The sequence below is a fragment of the Stigmatopora argus genome, chromosome 10 (genome assembly GCF_051989625.1).
Source record: "Stigmatopora argus isolate UIUO_Sarg chromosome 10, RoL_Sarg_1.0, whole genome shotgun sequence".
Taxonomy (NCBI): Eukaryota; Metazoa; Chordata; class Actinopteri; order Syngnathiformes; family Syngnathidae; genus Stigmatopora; species Stigmatopora argus.
The window spans coordinates 5,409,158-5,430,410 of NC_135396.1; the positions used below are offsets into that span (position 1 = coordinate 5,409,158).

The following is a 21,253-nucleotide window of genomic DNA, read 5'->3' on the forward strand; positions in this document are numbered from 1 at the left end:
TCATTTGTTTTCTTGTAACTCATCTGTTTTTCCGTAATGCACTAAGAAATCTTTCGTGAAAAGTCTCACCAGCACATTTATTGCCTCAAATTAGCCGGAAGTTGTTCTCCAATCTCCACCTTGTGGCGGGTGAGTGTACAGGTGCTCACCATCTCAACGTGAGACGACATCGGCGACCGCGACGGCGATGGCTCCCGGGGCGTCCGTCGGCTGTTTAACGGCGACCGGTCACGCACCGACAACAACTCGCTTCTCCGTGCGTTTCACGTAGTCTAATCCAAAGTGAATTCGTGTACGTACGTTGGTGAAAAGATGAAATGTGGCAGCAGCATTAGCAGCAGGTGCGTGGCCCCCGCCGCCAATTAACGAGGAGCGGGTGCTTCACCCGCAGCACCCCCGGCGAGGGGAGCTCTGAGGCGGCCACGGCGACGACGCTTCTCGGCTCATTCATGGTGAGGCATTTTCGAGATGTTGCAATGTGCTGAGTAAATGACGTGATTTATTTTCAATGTCAAACTTTTTAACCTCCTAGAAGACATTCATGTTTAAACACCTTATTGTATTTTTATTTTTGTAAACTGACTCATACCTACAACGGTAAGTGAATGGTTGCTCAAATTAAACTATCTAGTGAGTCATAGCTACAGGCATTTCTTTGACGGATAAACCTGTTTGTCTGCAGCCCAGGTGCTCCCAATTCTAATCACTCCCCGTCATAATGAGCGTCCATGCTGTTAAGAGCACGCTGTGACCTCTGGCTCTTCCAAGGTTACCTTCTGGTTGCCTCCACCGCAATGCAAGGGATGCTATCCTGCCTTTTCATTGTCAGTCTGAGGTGATTACATAATGAGAACCTCACTTTTGTGAGACAGGAGGGGGGTGCTGAAGAGGGACAGTGTTACATAAGACATGTTTTCCTTTCACTCGGATGGGATGATGAGGCGATCTGATCCGCAAATTAGCTCTTTGGAGGCTTTTAAGGCGCCTGTCGCCAATCGCGAGTGTTTCCATTGCGTACGTTTAGTGGTTAAATTTACCAGGATGTCCTGGCCAAGCAAACGGCGGAATAATTCGCAAACTGACAGCCGCTAATGAGTTCAATCGCTTTAGGACAGAAGGCAGTTGGGCTAACATGAGGTGCTTGTTAATACTGGAGCAAAGTAACCATTTCTTCTGTCATGAATCAAATTAATTCCCCCCCTTTGTGCAAATATAAAGAAAAGCAGCGTTCAGACATCTTTTGTTGCGTGAAAACAAAGTGTTGTTTTGCCTTAACAGGGGTCGCGGCGGTTCCCTATCTCATGAGCTGGAACAATATTGGGGAAAAAAACAAATGCTTTAAACTGTCTCCAATAACAAAAGCTAAAATCAATCCCTAAAATGATTTTCTTGCCCAGGCCTACAAGACAGGGTCATAAATTTCAACACCAATTTCCAAAGAACCTAAACAATCGATCTCAAATTTTAGATGAGTCGTTTGGCTCTTACAAAAAAAGACATTTGTGCCCCACTACATTCTGTCCTGATGCCATTTGCAATTAGTTTTGATGGCGTTTGATGACTGCGCAGGGTTTTTAATGGTACCCGCTGCAAACAAAGCCAAGCACCCGTCTGTCTGTTTTATGACCGCAGAGAACAAAACGCTCGTTTTATCGAGCCAGGGCTACAATCTAGCGCGCCATTTCTATTCGGCAAATGTCAAGGCAGAAAACACGACGCAGAGATGGATAGAATAAACCTGCAACTTTATCCACACGTGTGGTCTCCGAATGTCCTCTGGTGAAGGTCATGTGAGGCCCACTCGCCAAATATGAGCTGGCTTGATTGTTCTGTAAGGCTGCAAAAACTCATTTAAAAAGATCATTAAATTTGTTTCCAATGAATTTGATAAACGATTATTGCTGGCAACTATTTGCGGGTCACTCAATCTACTCAAGCTCATGAGGGAAATCAAGGTGGAGGAATAGGTGGTACACACTTGTACAGTAGGTGGCAGTATGCACCTAATTGTTGCTCGCAATTTGCCATCAATCAAAATGTGGAGATGCTAACTTTCGAATGTTTGAATTTGTCATTATTGGAGTTTGAATAAGTGCTAAATAAGTTGTAAAAGAACTTAACTTTTTAATTATTGTTTGACTATTAAATTTTGAAGGTATTAGCACAAATGTGCCATTTGACCGATTAATCGTACGATTAGTCGATTAGCTGAATTATCGTTGATTGCTGATCTATTGTTGTGATCTTTTTCCCCCCCCCGTTCTGTCGACAAGGCGTGACGGCATTTGAGCCGCGGTCACGATGGACGAGGCCGCCAGCCGGCTGGAGCGCGACCACGTGCACGGCGTCTACGACAAGATCGCGCCCTACTTTAATGACAGCCGCTACAAAGCCTGGCCCAAGGTGCGGCAGTTCCTGCTGGAGCAGCCGCCCGGGAGCGTCGTCGCCGACGTCGGTGGGTAGCACGGCGCCGCCAAGACGCCGGCGGCCCCCGCTAAATCACGTCTGCCCCTCCTTCCGCCCGCGCAGGCTGCGGTAACGGCAAGTACCTGGACATCAACGAGCAAGCGTTCAAGCTGGGCTGTGACGTCTGTCGCCCCCTGGTGAACTTTGCCGGCAGCCGAGGGCACGAGGTGCAGATGTGCGACGGGCTCCATTTGCCTTACCGGGACGGCTGCTTCGACGCCGTGCTTTCGATTGCAGGTGAGCTGGCTCGCGAGGATCAACTTTTGGGCGGAGCAATACCTGACTGTTCCCACCATATTGTTTAGTTCCCCCAAAAGATGGCTTGGGACGGATTGGAAATCGGTCCCGATATATGGCAATCTATTTTTTTCTTAATTGGCAGCCTTTCATTTAAGTCTGGGGTGTCAGACTCGGGTTGGTTCGCGGGCCGCGTTAACGTCAACTCGATTCATGTGGGCCGGACCATTTTAGATATAATATTTAGATTTTTTGGATTAAAAGAACTCAGTGGCGGTCCGTGAATTTCCTAGCGACGCCTTCAGCTGTCGGAATCAATCCAACCCTCAAAAACTATTTTATGGCTATAAAACCTCTACTGCAGCTACAGCTGCGACACATAAAAAAATCATCAATAATAACCTCATGCAATTGAAATATTATTTAGGAATATAGCCATATTTTACTCACCAAAATCCATCCTTTTCATGTCATTTTCCCTTAAATAGAAGCAAACGTGTATACTCAAGGGTTTCCAAAAACGACAAGGTAAAGTGTGGCCACTTCATTGTGTAGACTGGTTTGTTCACCTGCCTGCCATGTGGGCAGGTGTGGTTCGGATCCCGGTTGGGAAACAATATCCCTTAAATATTTCTATATATATGTGTAGTCAACACTTTCCAATAATGTCGAGGTAAAGTGTGGCCACTTCATGGTGTAGTGGTTCTGTTACCTGCCTGCCATGTGGGCAGAGAGGGTTCAAATCCCAGTTGGTAATGATTTTTCCCTTAAATAAAAACAACCGTGTGTAGTCAAGACTTTCCAAAAATGACAAAGCTAAGTGTGGCCACTTCATGGTGTAGAGGTTCGTTCACCTGACTCCCATGTGGGCAGGCAGGGTTTGAATCTCGGTGGATGATGAACCATTTTGCCATTAAAAAAGACTAAGTCATTCAGTCTTTCCTTAAATAAAATCACCAAATGACCATGTATGGGCAGGCCGCCTCGTGGTGTAGTGGTTCTGTTACCTGCCTGCCATGTGGGCAGAGAGGGTTCAAATCCCAGTTGGTAATGATTTTTCCCTTAAATAAAAACAACCGTGTGTAGTCAAGACTTTCCAAAAATGACAAAGCTAAGTGTGGCCACTTCATGGTGTAGAGGTTCGTTCACCTGACTCCCATGTGGGCAGGCAGGGTTTGAATCTCGGTGGATAATGAACCATTTTGCCATTAAAAAAGACTAAGTCATTCAGTCTTTCCTTAAATAAAATCACGCGATGACCATGTATAGGCGGGCCGCCTCGTGGTGTAGTGGGTAAGTCACCTGCCTGCGACGTGGGTGTCGAGGGTTCACGTCCCGGTGTCGCCAGTCAACGACTGTATGGTGTCGGCAGTCGGCCGAAGGCCGACTGTCGAACACCACCAGGAACCCCCCCCCCCCAACTGTCTTCCGGTCAGCCGAAGGCTGACCGGAACATAATTGTTTTGCTGAAAAAAATGACTAAGTGTTTATTTTAATGAAAAAAGGATCATCCATTCACGGAACTACATTGTGTAGTGATCAGTCAAACGACAGCGGGATTCGAACCCAGGCTGCCCACACGGCAGTCAGGTGAACGAACCTCTAGGCCACAAATTGGCCACACTTCACATTGTCATTATTGGAAGGTCTTGACTACAAATGTATAGAAACAACTAAGTGAAAATGTTTCCCAACTGGGATTTGAACCCCAGTCTCCCACATGGCAGTCAGGTGAGTTAACCTCTAGGCCACAAATTGGCCACACTTCACATTGTCACTATTGGAAGGTGTTGACTACAAATATGTAGAAACAACTAAGTGAAAATGTTTCCCAACTGGGATTTGAACCCCAGTCTCCCACATGGCAGTCAGGTGAGTTAACCTCTAGGCCACAAATTGGCCACACTTCACATTGTCATTATTGGAAGGTGTTGACTACAAATATATAGAAACAACTAAGTGAAAATGTTTCCCAACTGGGATTTGAACCGCAGCCTCCCACATGGCCGTCAGGTGAGTTAACCTCTAGGCCACAAATTGGCCACACTTCACATTGTCATTATTGGAAGGTCTAGACTACAAATATATAGAAACAACTAAGTGAAAATGTTTCCCAACTGGGATTTGAACCCCAGTCTCCCACATGGCAGTCAGGTGAGTTAACCTCTAGGCCACAAATTGGCCACACTTCACATTGTCATTATTGGAAGGTGTTGACTACAAATATATAGAAACAACTAAGTGAAAATGTTTCCCAACTGGGATTTGAACCGCAGCCTCCCGCAAGGCTGTCAGGTGAGTTAACCTCTAGGCCACAAATTGGCCACACTTCACATTGTCATTATTGGAAGGTCTTGACTACAAATATATAGAAACAACTAAGTGAAAATGTTTCCCAACTGGGATTTGAACCCCAGTCTCCCACATGGCAGTCAGGTGAGTTAACCTCTAGGCCACAAATTGGCCACACTTCACATTGTCACTATTGGAAGGTGTTGACTACAAATATATAGAAACAACTAAGTGAAAATGTTTCCCAACTGGGATTTGAACCCCAGTCTCCCACATGGCAGTCAGGTGAGTTAACCTATAGGCCACAAATTGGCCACCCTTCACATTGTCATTATTGGAAGGTGTTGACTACAAATATATAGAAACAACTAAGTGAAAATGTTTCCCAACTGGGATTTGAACCGCAGCCTCCCACATGGCAGTCAGGTGAGTTAACCTCTAGGCCACAAATTGGCCACACTTCACATTGTCATTATTGGAAGGTTTTAACTACAAATATATAGAAACAACTAAGTGAAAATGTTTCCCAACTGGGATTTGAACCCCAGTCTCCCACATGGCAGTCAGGTGAGTTAACCTCTAGGCCACAAATTGGCCACACTTCACATTGTCATTATTGGAAGGTCTTGACTACAAATATATAGAAATAACTAAGTGAAAATGATTCCCAACTGGGATTTGAACCCCAGTCTCCCACATGGCAGTCAGGTGAGTTAACCTATAGGCCACAAATTGGCCACACTTCCCATTGTCATTATTGGAAGGTGTTGACTACAAATATATAGAAACAACTAAGTGAAAATGTTTCCCAACTGGGATTTGAACCCCAGTCTCCCACATGGCAGTGAGCTGAGTTAACCTCTAGGCCACAAATTGGCCACACTTCACATTGTCATTATTGGAAGGTGTTGACTACAAATATATAGAAACAACTAAGTGAAAATGTTTCCGAACTGGGATTTGAACCCCAGCCTCCCACATGGCAGTCAGGTGAGTTAACCTCTATGCCACGAATTGGCCACACTTCAGCTTGTCATTATTGGAAGGTCTTGACTTCAAATATATAGAGACAACTATGGGAAAATGTTTCCCGACCAGGATTCGAACCCTGCGTTCCCACATGGCAGTCAGGTGAGTTAACCTCTAGGCCACAAATTGGCCACACTTCACATTGTCATTATTGGAAGGTGTTGACTACAAATATATAGAAACAACTAAGTGAAAATGTTTCCCAACTGGGATTTGAACCCCAGCCTCCCACATGGCAGTCAGGTGAGTTAACCTCTATGCCACGAATTGGCCACACTTCAGCTTGTCATTATTGGAAGGTCTTGACTTCAAATATATAGAGACAACTATGGGAAAATGTTTCCCGACCAGGATTCGAACCCTGCGTTCCCACATGGCAGTCAGGTGAGTTAACCTCTAGGCCACAAATTGGCCACACTTCACATTGTCATTATTGGAAGGTGTTGACTACAAATATATAGAAACAACTAAGTGAAAATGTTTCCCAACTGGGATTTGAACCCCAGCCTCCCACATGGCAGTCAGGTGAGTTAACCTCTATGCCACGAATTGGCCACACTTCAGCTTGTCATTATTGGAAGGTCTTGACTTCAAATATATAGAGACAACTATGGGAAAATGTTTCCCGACCAGGATTCGAACCCTGCCTTCCCACATGGCAGTCAGGTTAACAAACCTCTACACCATGAATTGGCCACACTTTACTGTGTCATTATTGGAAGGTCTTGACTACAAATATATGGAAACAACTAAGGGAAAATGTTTTCCAACTGGGATTCGAACCCTGCCTTCCCACATGGCAGTCAGGTTAACAAACCTCTACACCACAAATTGGCCACACTTTAGTGTGTCATTATTGGAAGGTCTTGACTACAAATATATGGAAACAACTAACAGAAAATGTTTCCCAACTGGGATTTGAACCCCAGCCTCCCACATGGCAGTCAGGTGAGTGAACCTCTATGCCACGAATTGGCCACACTTTAGCTTGTCATTATTGGAAAGTCTTGACTACAAATATATAGAAACAACTAACGGAAAATGTTTCCCAACTGGGATTCGAACGCCAGCCTCCCACATGGCAGTCAGGTGAACAAACCTCTGCACCACGAATTGGCCACACTTTAGTTTGTCATTATTGGAAGGTCTTGACTTCAAATATATAGAGACAACTATGGGAAAATGTTTACCGACCAGGATTCGAACCCTGTCTTCCCACATGGCAGTCAGGTGAACAAACCTCTACACCATGAATTGGCCACACTTTACTGTGTCATTATTGGAAGGTCTTGACTACAAATATATGGAAACAACTAAGGGAAAATGTTTTCCAACTGGGATTTGAACCCTGCCTTCCCACATGGCAGTCAGGTTAACAAACCTCTACACCACAAATTGGCCACAATTTACTGTGTCATTATTGGAAGGTCTTGACTACAAATATATGGAAACAACTAACAGAAAATGTTTCCCAACTGGGATTTGAACCCCAGCCCCCCACATGGCAGTCAGGTGAGTGAACCTATATGCCACGAATTGGCCACACTTCAGCTTGTCATTATTGGAAAGTCTTGACTACAAATATATAGAAACAACTAAGTGAAAATGTTTCCCAACTGGGATTTGAACCCCAGTCTCCCACATGGCAGTCAGGTGAGTTAACCTCTAGGCCACAAATTGGCCACACTTCACATTGTCATTATTGGAAGGTGTTGACTACAAATATATAGAAACAACTAAGTGAAAATGATTCCCAACTGGGATTTGAACCCCAGTCTCCCACATGGCAGACAGGTGAGTTAACCTCTAGGCCACAAATTGGCCACACTTCCCATTGTCATTATTGGAAGGTGTTGACTACAAATATATAGAAACAACTAAGTGAAAATGTTTCCCAACTGGGATTTGAACCCCAGTCTCCCACATGGCAGTGAGCTGAGTTAACCTCTAGGCCACAAATTGGCCACACTTCACATTGTCATTATTGGAAGGTGTTGACTACAAATATATAGAAACAACTAAGTGAAACTGTTTCCGAACTGGGATTTGAACCCCAGCCTCCCACATGGCAGTCAGGTGAGTTAACCTCTATGCCACGAATTGGCCACACTTCAGCTTGTCATTATTGGAAGGTCTTGACTTCAAATATATAGAGACAACTATGGGAAAATGTTTCCCGACCAGGATTCGAACCCTGCGTTCCCACATGGCAGTCAGGTGAGTTAACCTCTAGGCCACAAATTGGCCACACTTCACATTGTCATTATTGGAAGGTGTTGACTACAAATATATAGAAACAACTAAGTGAAAATGTTTCCCAACTGGGATTTGAACCCCAGCCTCCCACATGGCAGTCAGGTGAGTTAACCTCTATGCCACGAATTGGCCACACTTCAGCTTGTCATTATTGGAAGGTCTTGACTTCAAATATATAGAGACAACTATGGGAAAATGTTTCCCGACCAGGATTCGAACCCTGCGTTCCCACATGGCAGTCAGGTGAGTTAACCTCTAGGCCACAAATTGGCCACACTTCACATTGTCATTATTGGAAGGTGTTGACTACAAATATATAGAAACAACTAAGTGAAAATGTTTCCCAACTGGGATTTGAACCCCAGCCTCCCACATGGCAGTCAGGTGAGTTAACCTCTATGCCACGAATTGGCCACACTTCAGCTTGTCATTATTGGAAGGTCTTGACTTCAAATATATAGAGACAACTATGGGAAAATGTTTCCCGACCAGGATTCGAACCCTGCCTTCCCACATGGCAGTCAGGTTAACAAACCTCTACACCATGAATTGGCCACACTTTACTGTGTCATTATTGGAAGGTCTTGACTACAAATATATGGAAACAACTAAGGGAAAATGTTTTCCAACTGGGATTCGAACCCTGCCTTCCCACATGGCAGTCAGGTTAACAAACCTCTACACCACGAATTGGCCACACTTTAGTGTGTCATTATTGGAAGGTCTTGACTACAAATATATGGAAACAACTAACAGAAAATGTTTCCCAACTGGGATTTGAACCCCAGCCTCCCACATGGCAGTCAGGTGAGTGAACCTCTATGCCACGAATTGGCCACACTTTAGCTTGTCATTATTGGAAAGTCTTGACTACAAATATATAGAAACAACTAACGGAAAATGTTTCCCAACTGGGATTCGAACGCCAGCCTCCCACATGGCAGTCAGGTGAACAAACCTCTGCACCACGAATTGGCCACACTTTAGTTTGTCATTATTGGAAGGTCTTGACTTCAAATATATAGAGACAACTATGGGAAAATGTTTACCGACCAGGATTCGAACCCTGTCTTCCCACATGGCAGTCAGGTGAACAAACCTCTACACCATGAATTGGCCACACTTTACTGTGTCATTATTGGAAGGTCTTGACTACAAATATATGGAAACAACTAAGGGAAAATGTTTTCCAACTGGGATTTGAACCCTGCCTTCCCACATGGCAGTCAGGTTAACAAACCTCTACACCACAAATTGGCCACAATTTACATTGTCATTATTGGAAGGTCTTGACTACAAATATATGGAAACAACTAACAGAAAATGTTTCCCAACTGGGATTTGAACCCCAGCCCCCCACATGGCAGTCAGGTGAGTGAACCTATATGCCACGAATTGGCCACACTTCAGCTTGTCATTATTGGAAAGTCTTGACTACAAATATATAGAAACAACTAAGTGAAAATGTTTCCCAACTGGGATTTGAACCCCAGTCTCCCACATGGCAGTCAGGTGAGTTAACCTCTAGGCCACAAATTGGCCACACTTCACATTGTCATTATTGGAAGGTGTTGACTACAAATATATAGAAACAACTAAGTGAAAATGTTTCCCAACTGGGATTTGAACCGCAGCCTCACACATGGCAGACAGGTGAGTTAACCTCTAGGCCACAAATTGGCCACACTTCACATTGTCATTATTGGAAGGTTTTAACTACAAATATATAGAAACAACTAAGTGAAAATGTTTCCCAACTGGGATTTGAACCCCAGTCTCCCACATGGCAGTCAGGTGAGTCAACCTCTAGGCCACAAATTGGCCACACTTCACATTGTCATTATTGGAAGGTCTTGACTACAAATATATAGAAATAACTAAGTGAAAATGATTCCCAACTGGGATTTGAACCCCAGTCTCCCACATGGCAGTCAGGTGAGTTAACCTCTATGCCACGAATTGGCCACACTTCAGCTTGTCATTATTGGAAGGTCTTGACTACAAATATATGGAAACAACTAAGGGAAAATGTTTTCCAACTGGGATTCGAAACCTGCCTTCCCACATGGCAGTCAGGTTAACAAACCTCTACACCACAAATTGGCCACACTTTAGTGTGTCATTATTGGAAGGTCTTGACTACAAATATATGGAAACAACTAACAGAAAATGTTTCCCAACTGGTATTCGAACCCCAGCCTCCCACATGGCAGTCAGGTGAACAAACCTCTGCACCACGAATTGGCCACACTTTAGTTTGTCATTATTGGAAGGTCTTGACTTCAAATATATAGAGACAACTATGGGAAAATGTTTCCCGACCAGGATTCAAACCCTGCCTTCCCACATGGCAGTCAGGTTAACAAACCTCTACACCACGAATTGGCAGTCAGGTGAGTGAACCTCTATGCAACGAATTGGCCACACTTTGCTTTGTCATTATTGGAAGGTCTTGACTACAAATATATAGAAACAACTAAGGAAAAATGTTTCCCAACCGGGATTCGAAGCCCACCTGCCCACATGGCAGTCAGGTGAGTGAACCACTACACCACAAATTGGCCACACTTTACTTTGCCATTATTGGAAGGTCTTGACTACAAATATATAGAGACAACTAAGGGAAAATGTTTCCCGACCAGGATTTGAACCCTGCCTTCCCACATGGCAGTCAGGTTAACAAACCTCTACACCACAAATTGGCCACACTTTACTGTGTCATTATTGGAAGGTCTTGACTACAAATATATAGAAACAACTAACGGAAAATGTTTCCCAACTAGGATTCGAACCTCAGCCTCCCACATGGCAGTCAGGTGAACACACCTTTACGCCATGAAGTGGCCACACTTTACTTTGTCATTATTGGAAAGTCTTGACTACACACAGTTGTTTTTATTTAAGGGAAAAATCTTAACAGTCTTATCGACGCTTGTTTAATGCAGCAGAGCCTGCAGAACTTATTGTGAAGGCCTTGAGGCAGATTTCTGACCCTGGCAACAAATAATAGCTGAAATGTGATTGGTTAAATGCTTCAATATGAAAACACACATCTGGAAGCAGTGCAACCAGCGGGAAAGCAATGAAAGGAAGCTAACAGACTATTTGGAATTATTTCATAAGTAATGAGTAACAAAATATAATATATGATTCAGGTATTTCTTAGGCCAGCAGAGAAGGCCTTGAAGGCCCTGACGGCACACCACTGAAAGAACTGGATTAAAATCCCTGAATATTCATTTTTTATAGATCTAAAACAATGTTTATTTTTGCTTTTTTATATTTTTTTAGATTTTACAAAATGATTTTTGAACTAAAAACACAAAAAATATGGATTAAAAATTACAATTATTTATTTAAAAGGGGGAAAATCAGGAAATTTAACATACATCAATATTTTTCATTTTAATTTGATCCTAAAACTGAAAGTCGGCACTCATGATTTACTTTCCCGGGCGGGCCACACAAAATGATGCGGTGGGCCAGATTTGGCCCCCGGGCCGCCACTTTGACACATGTGATTTAAGTGATTGGCCGCCACTGAGTGCCCGGTCAACAAGTTGTGTTTTTCGTGGCAGTCATCCACCACCTGTCCACCAAAGAACGTCGTATCCGAGCAATAAAGGAGATGGCCCGCACGCTGCGAGCGGGCGGCCGCCTCATGATCTACGTGTGGGCCATGGAACAGAAGCGGCGCAAATTCGAGAAGCAGGACATCTTCGTCCCGTGGAACCCCGCCCCGGAACCCCGCCTCGACACCGACAAGCACAGGAAGGTCAGGAGCGCCTCGTCGGTGGCCGACGCCGCCTCCCCGCCGCCGCCGCCGGGCGCTCGCTGGTTCTTCTCACGCTCCCTGGATTCCATCTTCGACTTCGGGAGCCTGTCCGTCTCCCGGCCCCCTTCCCGGGATCCCGTGACGGTGGGCCGAGGCCTCATCCGCCACTTCTCCAGCTTTTTCTCCACGCCGTCCGAGGAGGACGTCTTCGAGGAGCCGGGGAGCGGAAAAGGGGGGCACGGCGGCGCCGCCCTGGCTCAGGACTGCGGCGCCCTGGCCCTGCCCGACCTCGTGACGCTCCCGGAGACGGCGGTCGGCCCCCCGGCCCACCCGCCCTCGGCCGACTGCCTGCGCTACTACCACGTGTTCCGGGAGGGCGAACTGGCCGAGCTCATCGCTCAGGTGGAGGAGCTCCGCGTCCGCCACGCCTACTTCGACCACTCCAACTGGTGCGTTGTCGCCGACAAGGTAGAACCGCGCAAGCGATGACTTTCTCCTCCTTTTTCCACACGGTTTTAATCATTTTTAATCATGGCATTTTAGTCTGGGATTTGACTTTTACGTGTCGGTTCTCCCAAGTTTACAAAAGTGTCAGGCGACTGTTCAATCTATTTATTTGAAATTTCAGAGCGAGGTCGACCGATCTGATATTTTCAAAAGCTGATCAATTTTTGAAATTGATTTTTATTCTTTTTTTTAAATTTCAGCTAATTTCCGATATCCGCAGCAGATTTGTGCAAACTGAGAATTCAAATTTTATCCTCAGAACTGTATAACTTGAAAGATTTGCATTGTACATTCAAAATTAATCCCCATAAATGTGAGTAATTGACAGGAATATTTGAGGCCAAGATATTTTTTTTTCATTTTTAAAAGCACTTTGATTGTTCCAGGATTTTAATTTTAATATTTTAGTCGCAATGCCCAAGACTTGTCGTTACTCAAGTTGGCCTCTTGGTTGAGGAGCGAAGCCATGTTGCCGACATGTACTTTTTTTATTTTTAAATACGTATTCTAGTGGAATATTTTGCGTGTCCCACATTCTCTCCATTTGAGTTGAATTTAAGAGGACCAAAAAATGGCATGGATATACAATCAAGCAGAAACATAACTAAATACATATGCTACATGTTTATAGGTAGCCTTGCAAAATAATCGATTATTTACACTGAATTCCTCCATACAAAAATATGTCAGGGAAGTGGCACAAATCGAAATATTAGACACAACTATAGAGCAAAAGCAATAAAATTTCAAGTACTACCAAAAAAAAAAATCAATCAGAAATGCACAAATCTTAAGTATTTTACTTCATTTTGGTCTGCCTTGTGAGTTTTAGCTCCGTTCTTTTGACTCGCTGTATTTAAAAAGACAAATGTTACTCCGTGGCTGCGTTGCACGACTGTTCTTTTTCATCAATTAGTCAAATCTCCAAGTAGTAACGTATCAAGTCTGGTGGCTGTCTTAACATTTTTTGTCTCCAGCGCTTTATAGTACGGCAGCATGTAGTACGTACGAGGCGATTGGACGTCTTCGTGCGGTAGAAGCGGCGCTCGGCCGTCTCTCATACTGTGAATCCACGTCGCACTGTAGCGCCGAGTTTTGTCGCCGCTTTCGTGAAAACTTGAAACTTTGTGCCAAGGAGGTATGCTTTGTCTTTTTGTGTGTGTGTGTGTGTGTGTGGACCTACTGCTGTCAATTGTCTATTTTTTCTCAATTAAATGTATTGTCCAGTGAGAAAACCACTTTACGCTTAGTTTTTTATTCTTTTCCAAATTTAAGGAATCACAACCGACAAAAACCTTTGTACAAGATTTGATTTATTAACTATGATACAGATCACATAAGGCCTTGCTGCATACATCATTCCCATTGAGACAAATGACCCGACTCAGCAAATTGACGTATCTTTTCAGGTAAGTACAGTACTCCATTACTTGTATTTTTTTTCCCCTCTCTCCTCAAAACAGTTCATAATATCTTATTTCATGATGTCTTTAAATAGTCCGAGTGGTCAGGCCCTTCTCTTCCTTTGTCGGGAAGAATTCATGCACTATAATGGGCACCCAAAACATTTTTAAAAGCATTTTTATTTACTATTAACATAAAAAAAAACTTTTTCTTCCTATCACCACTGACTAAAGAGGCAAAATGTTAGACCCTGGCCCACCCTGACATACCATACAAAAAACTCACTATATACTTTTTCCCCTCCACTCATTTTAATTTAACAATTTGGGAAGTGGGGGAAAAATGTCACATTTTCTGTTGTAAAGTTCCATTTTTCTGAAGCGTCATCTCTTTTGTCCAGTCTTTGGCTGCCTCACAGTCAGCTCAACACACAGATTGAATTTACTGAAGCACCCACCCACCCACAGACACACATTTAAACATCCCACTCCCCCTGTCCGTAATAATGTGGATGAGCAAATAGGCTTACCCGGCAGGGCGTCGAGCAGCCGCATTCCTCGCCGTCACCTTTGCCTGGATAACGTCGCCGTCTGGACGTCTGCCACGCACACCTCATCCGACGTACACACTCCTAATCGCAACACTCGCAACTTCACACATACACACAAGTACACATAGGAACGACTTGGGCCGTTTGAGAGAATCTCCTGTTAAGTTTCAGTGATTGTGTCCAGGTGACCTTGGCGAGCATCTTGTGTGACTGTACACAAAGACGTACTTCAAAGGCGGTTTGGATTACGGTTCTTCCGTTCCGGAGCCCCCGATCTGGCTGGTTTCTACGGTAACAGCGGGACGGGGAAGGGAATTTGGGGATGCTCTGTTCCGGTGGGGCAGACGGATGAATGGACTATCTGTTCCCGTCGCAATTCCCGAAAAACAACAATTTCAGCTCGGGTGGGGGGGACGTCACAAGGAGGTGTTGTGGTAGAATAGGGCAGAGGGGAGATGTGATTGGGCCATTGAGGTTATTAGGGCCACAATTTAATTGTTGTGGTCTTTGAATAAGCAAAAAAACATTTCCAAAATGGGGGCTATCGTCACAGTTTTGTTGTTCACAAAATGACATGAAAGTCTTCAACAATTAACATTATTTGAAGATGGAGGCTACATTGCAGTCTCGGGTGCTTCTCTATAAATTCCAGTGTTGTACCTTTAAAAATATTTCCAAATATATTAAGGATATGTAGTAATAATGACTCATTCAAAAAAAAAATTAGTCACATGAATTTTGAAATGTTATATATTTAAAAACAAATGTGCTGCCCTAAAATAAAGATCCAGTCTCATTATTATTACAGATCATTGATATGTTTGGAAATATTTTTTAAAGTCCAACACTGGGATTTCTAGAGGAGCATCTGCGACTGCAATGTGGCCTCCATCTTCAAATAAATAATGTTAATTGTTGAAGCCTTTCTTGTTGTTTTGAGAGCTTGCAAGTTTAATTAAATCAAATGTATGGTGCTAGATAGACCATTAAAATGCAAAAATAGCTCTATACAAATTAAACTGTAACCAATTGGGATGATTTTTTATCAGACTTTCCTTGTGTAAAAAAAATATGTGCCTTGGCCCACAAAAGGTTTGCTAACGCCATCCCAGGAAAAAAAAAAAGGAAAAACAAAGCGGACAAAAAACATCAGCAGTGAAAGATGTGGTGCAACGCCCATGTAGTGACTGCAATACCGCAATTTCTCCTCTAGGTGTCAGTGATGTGCTCCCAGAAAAGCGAGTGAGATGAAAGTGAAGTCACAGTTCTGGATATATAAAAAAAAACATGCCCTAAAAGTGCTCTGAAAAGTGCTTTTTGAATAAGGTCCTTGCTTTGACAACTGCAGAATTGGCACAAACCTACGCACAGGTAAAAACACACACACACACATCATTTGCTAACAGAAAGGTGGAAACATGAGGTGCAGGGCTGACTTAAAAAAATGATATCTGTCAATTGGTAATCATACTCCTGTAGATTGAATGCCAAGGGTGTGAGTGCACCCATGACCCATGAGCCCCGTTCTGCAGATCCGGTTGGGTGTGTTCTTTTCTCTCTCTCTTGCTCTTCGTTGCCTGGCAAAGAGCCTCGAGTGAAACCGTCCGTCTTTGTCTGTGTGCATGTGTGTGCACACAAGAATTTGAGTGAGCAAATGTGTGCAAGGGGGCCTCCAGCTAAGTTAAAAAAAATAAAAAATAAAAGTTCCGTGGCTGTTCATATGTCGATCGTGTCCCACCCTGGGTCTTTCCTAGGTCCTGGCAACATCTCGCTGTCATGTTCTTCTGCAGTTTGAAGGAGTGGGATGAGATGAGATGGGATGGGAAGGGAAGTGGCCAGTCAGGACCTTTTTTTTCTATGCAAGCACTCTTCTCCCAAAGAACATATTTGTGGATCAAACTCAAGGAAGAATGGGCACTAAACAGGTAAAAGTTTGCTTTTGCTAAAATTATAGGTGCTACTCAAAATAGCAGAACTCATGTCCTAGTTGGGCTTACGGTATTATACCCTGAAAACGCCTGAAGTTAAATTGGATTGGGCCTGGTTAATACTTGGATGGGAGACCGCCTGGGAATACCAGGTGCTGTAAACTTATGTTCAGATCACAGGGAAACCTTTACACAGTACCGACCGGGACTTGAACCCACACCGCTAGAGGTGTCAGGGTGCAAGGGTAATGCATTAACTACTTGGGCCACGGGCCCCAAATAGAATTAATGTATTTTAGAGATCCCACTGCTTCTCACAGGCTAAGCGAGCACTTTAATACTTGAGCTCATTCCCCTTGGTAACATAAGAGTTTACAGCACTTGGTATTCCCAGGCCGGGATTTGAACCCAGGACGCCAGATCTGTGAGACTGTCGCACTAACTCTTTAGGCTATGGGGCCTGGCTGTTTCTTAGAGATCCCACTGCTTCTTACAGGCTACGTTAGCACTCTAGCATTTAAGATAATTCCCCTTAGTAACATGGTCTTCCCAGACAGTCTCCCATCCAATTACTAACAAGGCCCAACCCTGCTTAGGTTCCAAGATCAGACACTTTTACAGGTTAGTGTGCCGTAAGCCCAACTAGGACATTAGATCTGATATATTGAGTAACACTTATAATTTTAGCAAAACCAAACTTCTATCCGTTTAGTTCACATTTTTCATTGAGTTTGACCCAGAAATAGTGTTCCAAAATGTTTGAGCCCATTTCATAGGCCAATAATTTTGAGAATATAGATTAGATTGACCTCAAATTTTCAAAACTTGTGTAAAAAAATTTCTAAAAATTTGTGTGTAACATTTGGCATTTCTATCTTTTCAGGTTGAGGAATGCCGTTCACTTCTAAAGTCACCCAAGACAGTGCAGCGTGCCATCTTCACAAATTTTGCAAAGAAGGCACCAACTACAAAACAAATTCGCACTTGCCACCAAAAATTTCAACAAAAGGGCTGCTTTTGCATACCTAAATCACACGAGCTCAAATACCGACTCGACGTGTGCAGTCACAGGCGGCGCTCATAGTGAACATTTATGAAAATCTGTCATAAAACAAACAGATATTTGTCCTTTTCTTTGTAAATGTAACCAATAAAACAAATGACCTTCAACAGAGTGTATTTAGTTTCATTAAGATCCATCCAGTAATTTCCTAGATATGGCCATTTAGAATGGGGTCAACCATTTTGGAACACCCTGTATGGATATACTACAGATACCTCAAAATCATCTCTGCTTTTCAAAAGGTCGAAGGACTCGCAAACTCCTTTTTTTAATATTTTCCCTTGATCCCTTGGTGTTTTCACAGTGTGTGTTGTTCCGTAGGTGGGTGGTGAGGGTGCAGGGAAGGGGGCAGCAGGGCGGGGAGAGGTAACTGGGGGGTGGGTGGCGGCGAACGGGGCGGGGATTGGTGGTGATGATGATGGTGGTGGTGGTGGTGGTGTTGTTGCTGATGGTGATGATGGTGGATGGGGGGGCCGTAGTGAGGGATGACGGGAGGAGTGGCGGGGAGGACGTAAGGGGTCGGAGGGGAGGGAGCCGGCGAGGAGGAGTAGCCGCCGGCCATGCACGAGTACGCCGAGGTGCCCCCGCCGTAGGGCAGCGTGGAGCTGGGCGAGCCCGGGGGGCCCTCGGCCAGGGGTTGATTGTAGAAGAAGTAAGCGCACTGGTGGATGAAGCTCTCGATGATTGTCTGGTAGGTGCGCGTGGCCGTCAGCGCGTCCATGGTGGTGAAGTCGGGCCGCATCAACGTGGGCCAGAAGCAGATGGACAGGTTCTCGCTGGTCATCAGGTTCAGTTTGCTGTTCTGACTCACTCTGAGGAAAACAGACAAGCGTGTATTTGGTCATCATTTTTTTGCATGGCTCACCCACCAATGAACACCTAATTATACATTTTGAAAGTCAAAATCAATTTAGCACCTAAAAAAACCGACATAATATAGTAAGGCTTTTTTTCTTAAAAAACTACATAGTATAGTAAGGCTTTTTTCTTAAAAAAGAAATAGTATAGTAGCTTTTTTTTCGTAAAAAAACGACACAGTATAGTAAGGCTTTTTTTCTTAAAAAACGACATTGTATAGTAAGACTTATTTTTTCATACAAAAACGACATAGTATAGTAAGGCTTTTTTTTTTCGTAAAAAAACGACATAGTATAGTAAGGCTTTTTTTCGTAAAAAAAAACGACATAGTATAGTAAGGCTTTTTTTTCGTAAAAAAAAACGACATAGTATAGTAAGGCTTTTTTTCGTAAAAAAAAACGACATAGTATAGTAAGGCTTTTTTTCGTTAAAAAAACGACATAGTATAGTAAGGCTTTTTTTGTCGTAAAAAACAACAGTATAGTAAGGCTTTTTATCGTTAAAAAACGACATATATAGTAAGGCTTTTTTGTACAAAAACGACATAGTATAGTAAGGCTTTTTTTCTTGAAAAAATGACATAGTATAGTAAGGCTAAACAAAAGAAAAATATTCACTAATGTGTGTATGCGTTTGCCTTGAAGCTATTGCACCAAAATGGAGTGAATTTAAAAAAAAATCCTTCCAAGCCAAAAACCTAACAGCTCATTGTAAAACATCTGCCAGTGATTAAAGTGCGATGCGCTAATGCTAACAGCACAGACCATCAAAACATCACAGGGCTCTTCTGGTAAAGACGGCAGAGGATGACGCCAGACGGACGGCGGGCACTTCCTTCATTCTTTAGCAGTTAAGTGTCCTTCGCCGCAACTAATTGGGAGTCCAATTAAAGATGAACGCCACAAACAACGGTTTTGCACATTGACGTTCTTTGTAAACAGGAAACGCGAGGTGAAATGTCACATTTAGTCGCGTTGCTTGGGGTGTCAATCACTTTCATACCTGTCAACTTATACGCTTTTCCCGTATTTTATACATTTTGATTGGGCACCCCATCCACTTTGGGGAAAATTATAGACTTTTAAGTGCACCCTATGTGAGTAAATATGTGCCACGTTGCATTTCTACCATTTTTTAATCACTTAATAAGGTTAGCAATTGGCCGAGGTTAACAGATATGCACTTTTGATGCTGGAAAGGCTAAAATATATGTAGTGTACTAATCCAAAATGGATTACTGGCGGTAAATAGGGAATAGGATTATTCCAATAAAGCTAGGATATGGCCAAAGGCAAGGGTGTCCAATTCATCGTTCTGTTTTTTGCAGGTTATAGAGTGGAGTAAGTAACATGTAGCAGAAAAGAAATATGCACTTGTAAAAGGTATAGTCATCAGGCCATCAAAGTATGTCCCCGACCTCGTCACTCACTTGTTTAAGTGGCTGCTAACATATTTGAAGACCTCGTAATTCTCCCGGGGAAAGCGGCGGAGAATGTCCTTCATCGTCTGGAAGCGCTGTTCCCTATCGTTGATCTCTGTATTGTACAAGAGAAAAGGACAGGTAAGACGAAGGAGAAGAGGTCGGAAAGGGTAAAAAAAAGAATAGATAAGGAGGGCTGAACCATATTTTTCTGGGGCCCCAAAATGTGAACTTTTGAACCATTGATGGCGCTAGGCGTCCAATGGACATTTAGCACTGTCAATGGCACTGAAAGATGAGTTTAAGTGAATTGGACATCTATTGTTGTCAATAACAGGCAATGAGATCATTTTGCATGAGCTTTTTTTCACTTCTGGTAAATTTTGGATTATTTCCTTCTGATTTTTGGGACATTTTCAGGTTCCTTATGAAGTCATTGGCTGTCATTGAAGGCACCGTTTTGAACAAATGAACAAATATGATTTTTGCGGCGCCCTGGTCGGAAAACATGAAATAATTTAATTCTGTACGCAAAGTATGGACGAGTCCCCGTCAGGAAAAACGATCCTGCGGGCCGGACCGGAGCCCATAGCGGTCCACTTCCGGCCCACGAGCCGCACTTTGGAATATCACTGAGGCAAAGAGTCATCCTAAAAGATGGCGGGGCGAATCGGAAAGAGTGCGACAGGGGTAATGAAAGCAATTGGACTTAAGTCTCCGAAAATAATACACCCAATGATTTCCTTCGATGACAGTATGCATTTCACATGATTAAAAAGGAGGCCAAAGCGTGACACAAAGACCACACACATTTGAGAGGACAAGAATACCTCACATGCGACCCCTGGAGATTTCACGCAAACACACACACACACACACACACACACACACAGATAGGGTGTGTTAAGACGGACGGATGGCAACGAGGGGTGAGTCAGAAAAGCTGACGTCACCCGTCTAACAGTCGGTCCCGTGTGTACTGTATACGCGAACGGGGCGGACAAAGCGGCAGATGTTCTCTTCTATGCAGCACGCGTGATTTAGACGCAGAAAATTGAGCCTTGCGGTCACATTGGATCAAAAACACATTTTAGGCGGAATCGGGTCCTCGGGGGAAATCGCGTCTACGATGGGCGACCGATTTCTTTCATTTCTGTTGCGGTGACATCAGCACGTGTTGGACGCGGCGGAGAAGCTAACACTTGATTTGTTCTTTGTTGCTGGCAAGGTTCTTGGTTAGCATCCTACAGTTTAAAAAGATCATTTAACGGCTCGTCGGAAAATGATGTCAGAGCTCAAAAAACGTCTAAAAAAAAAATCTGATTTCCGAGTGGTTAAAGAGAATTGTTGGATTTTGTGACCGTTTAGCTCAATAGTATCTCATTTTCTAATGCTTTCAAAATTTCTTTTTTTTTTCTCCAATACATAAGTTAATTTCTAGCAATGAAAAAAACAAACAACAACAAAT

At 43.6% G+C, this 21,253-nt stretch overlaps 2 protein-coding genes across 7 annotated transcripts in view; one reads left to right on the top strand and one right to left on the bottom strand.

Annotated features, from left to right (window-relative positions):
• The first annotated feature begins 119 nt into the window (after window positions 1-119).
• Window positions 120-17,614, top strand: trmt9b (tRNA methyltransferase 9B). 2 transcript variants are annotated; one of them, XM_077610801.1, is made up of 6 exons: window positions 120-452; window positions 2,274-2,455; window positions 2,530-2,703; window positions 11,859-14,634; window positions 14,701-14,807; window positions 17,328-17,614. In XM_077610801.1, exons 2-4 carry the CDS (start codon window positions 2,302-2,304, stop codon window positions 12,542-12,544), a joined length of 1,014 nt encoding a protein of 337 aa, XP_077466927.1. In that variant the 5' UTR covers window positions 120-452; window positions 2,274-2,301; the 3' UTR covers window positions 12,545-14,634; window positions 14,701-14,807; window positions 17,328-17,614. The 2 variants fall into 2 exon arrangements, with proteins under 2 accessions (XP_077466927.1, XP_077466928.1); XM_077610802.1 differs by having other exon boundaries at window positions 11,859-13,971.
• arhgap35a (Rho GTPase activating protein 35a) overlaps window positions 17,451-21,253 on the bottom strand; it is a 54,422-nt gene continuing 50,619 nt past the window's right edge. For all 5 annotated transcript variants that reach the window (XM_077610795.1, XM_077610796.1, XM_077610799.1 and 2 more), the window contains 2 exons: window positions 19,795-19,900; window positions 17,451-18,319 (listed from right to left, as the gene is read on the bottom strand). In XM_077610795.1, coding sequence (XP_077466921.1) covers window positions 17,806-18,319; window positions 19,795-19,900 — 620 coding nt within the window. In that variant the 3' untranslated portion in view covers window positions 17,451-17,805. The remainder of the gene's footprint in view (window positions 18,320-19,794; window positions 19,901-21,253) is intronic.

Excerpts from the sequence above, each read along its gene's own strand:
- trmt9b (XM_077610801.1), top strand. The coding sequence starts at position 2,302 with ATGGACGAGGCCGCCAGCCGGCTGGAGCGCGACCACGTGCACGGCGTC. Across the intron at positions 2,456-2,529 it reads GAGCGTCGTCGCCGACGTCG|GCTGCGGTAACGGCAAGTAC; the intron begins GTGGGTAGCACG and ends CCGCCCGCGCAG. Across the intron at positions 2,704-11,858 it reads CGCCGTGCTTTCGATTGCAG|TCATCCACCACCTGTCCACC; the intron begins GTGAGCTGGCTC and ends TTTTCGTGGCAG.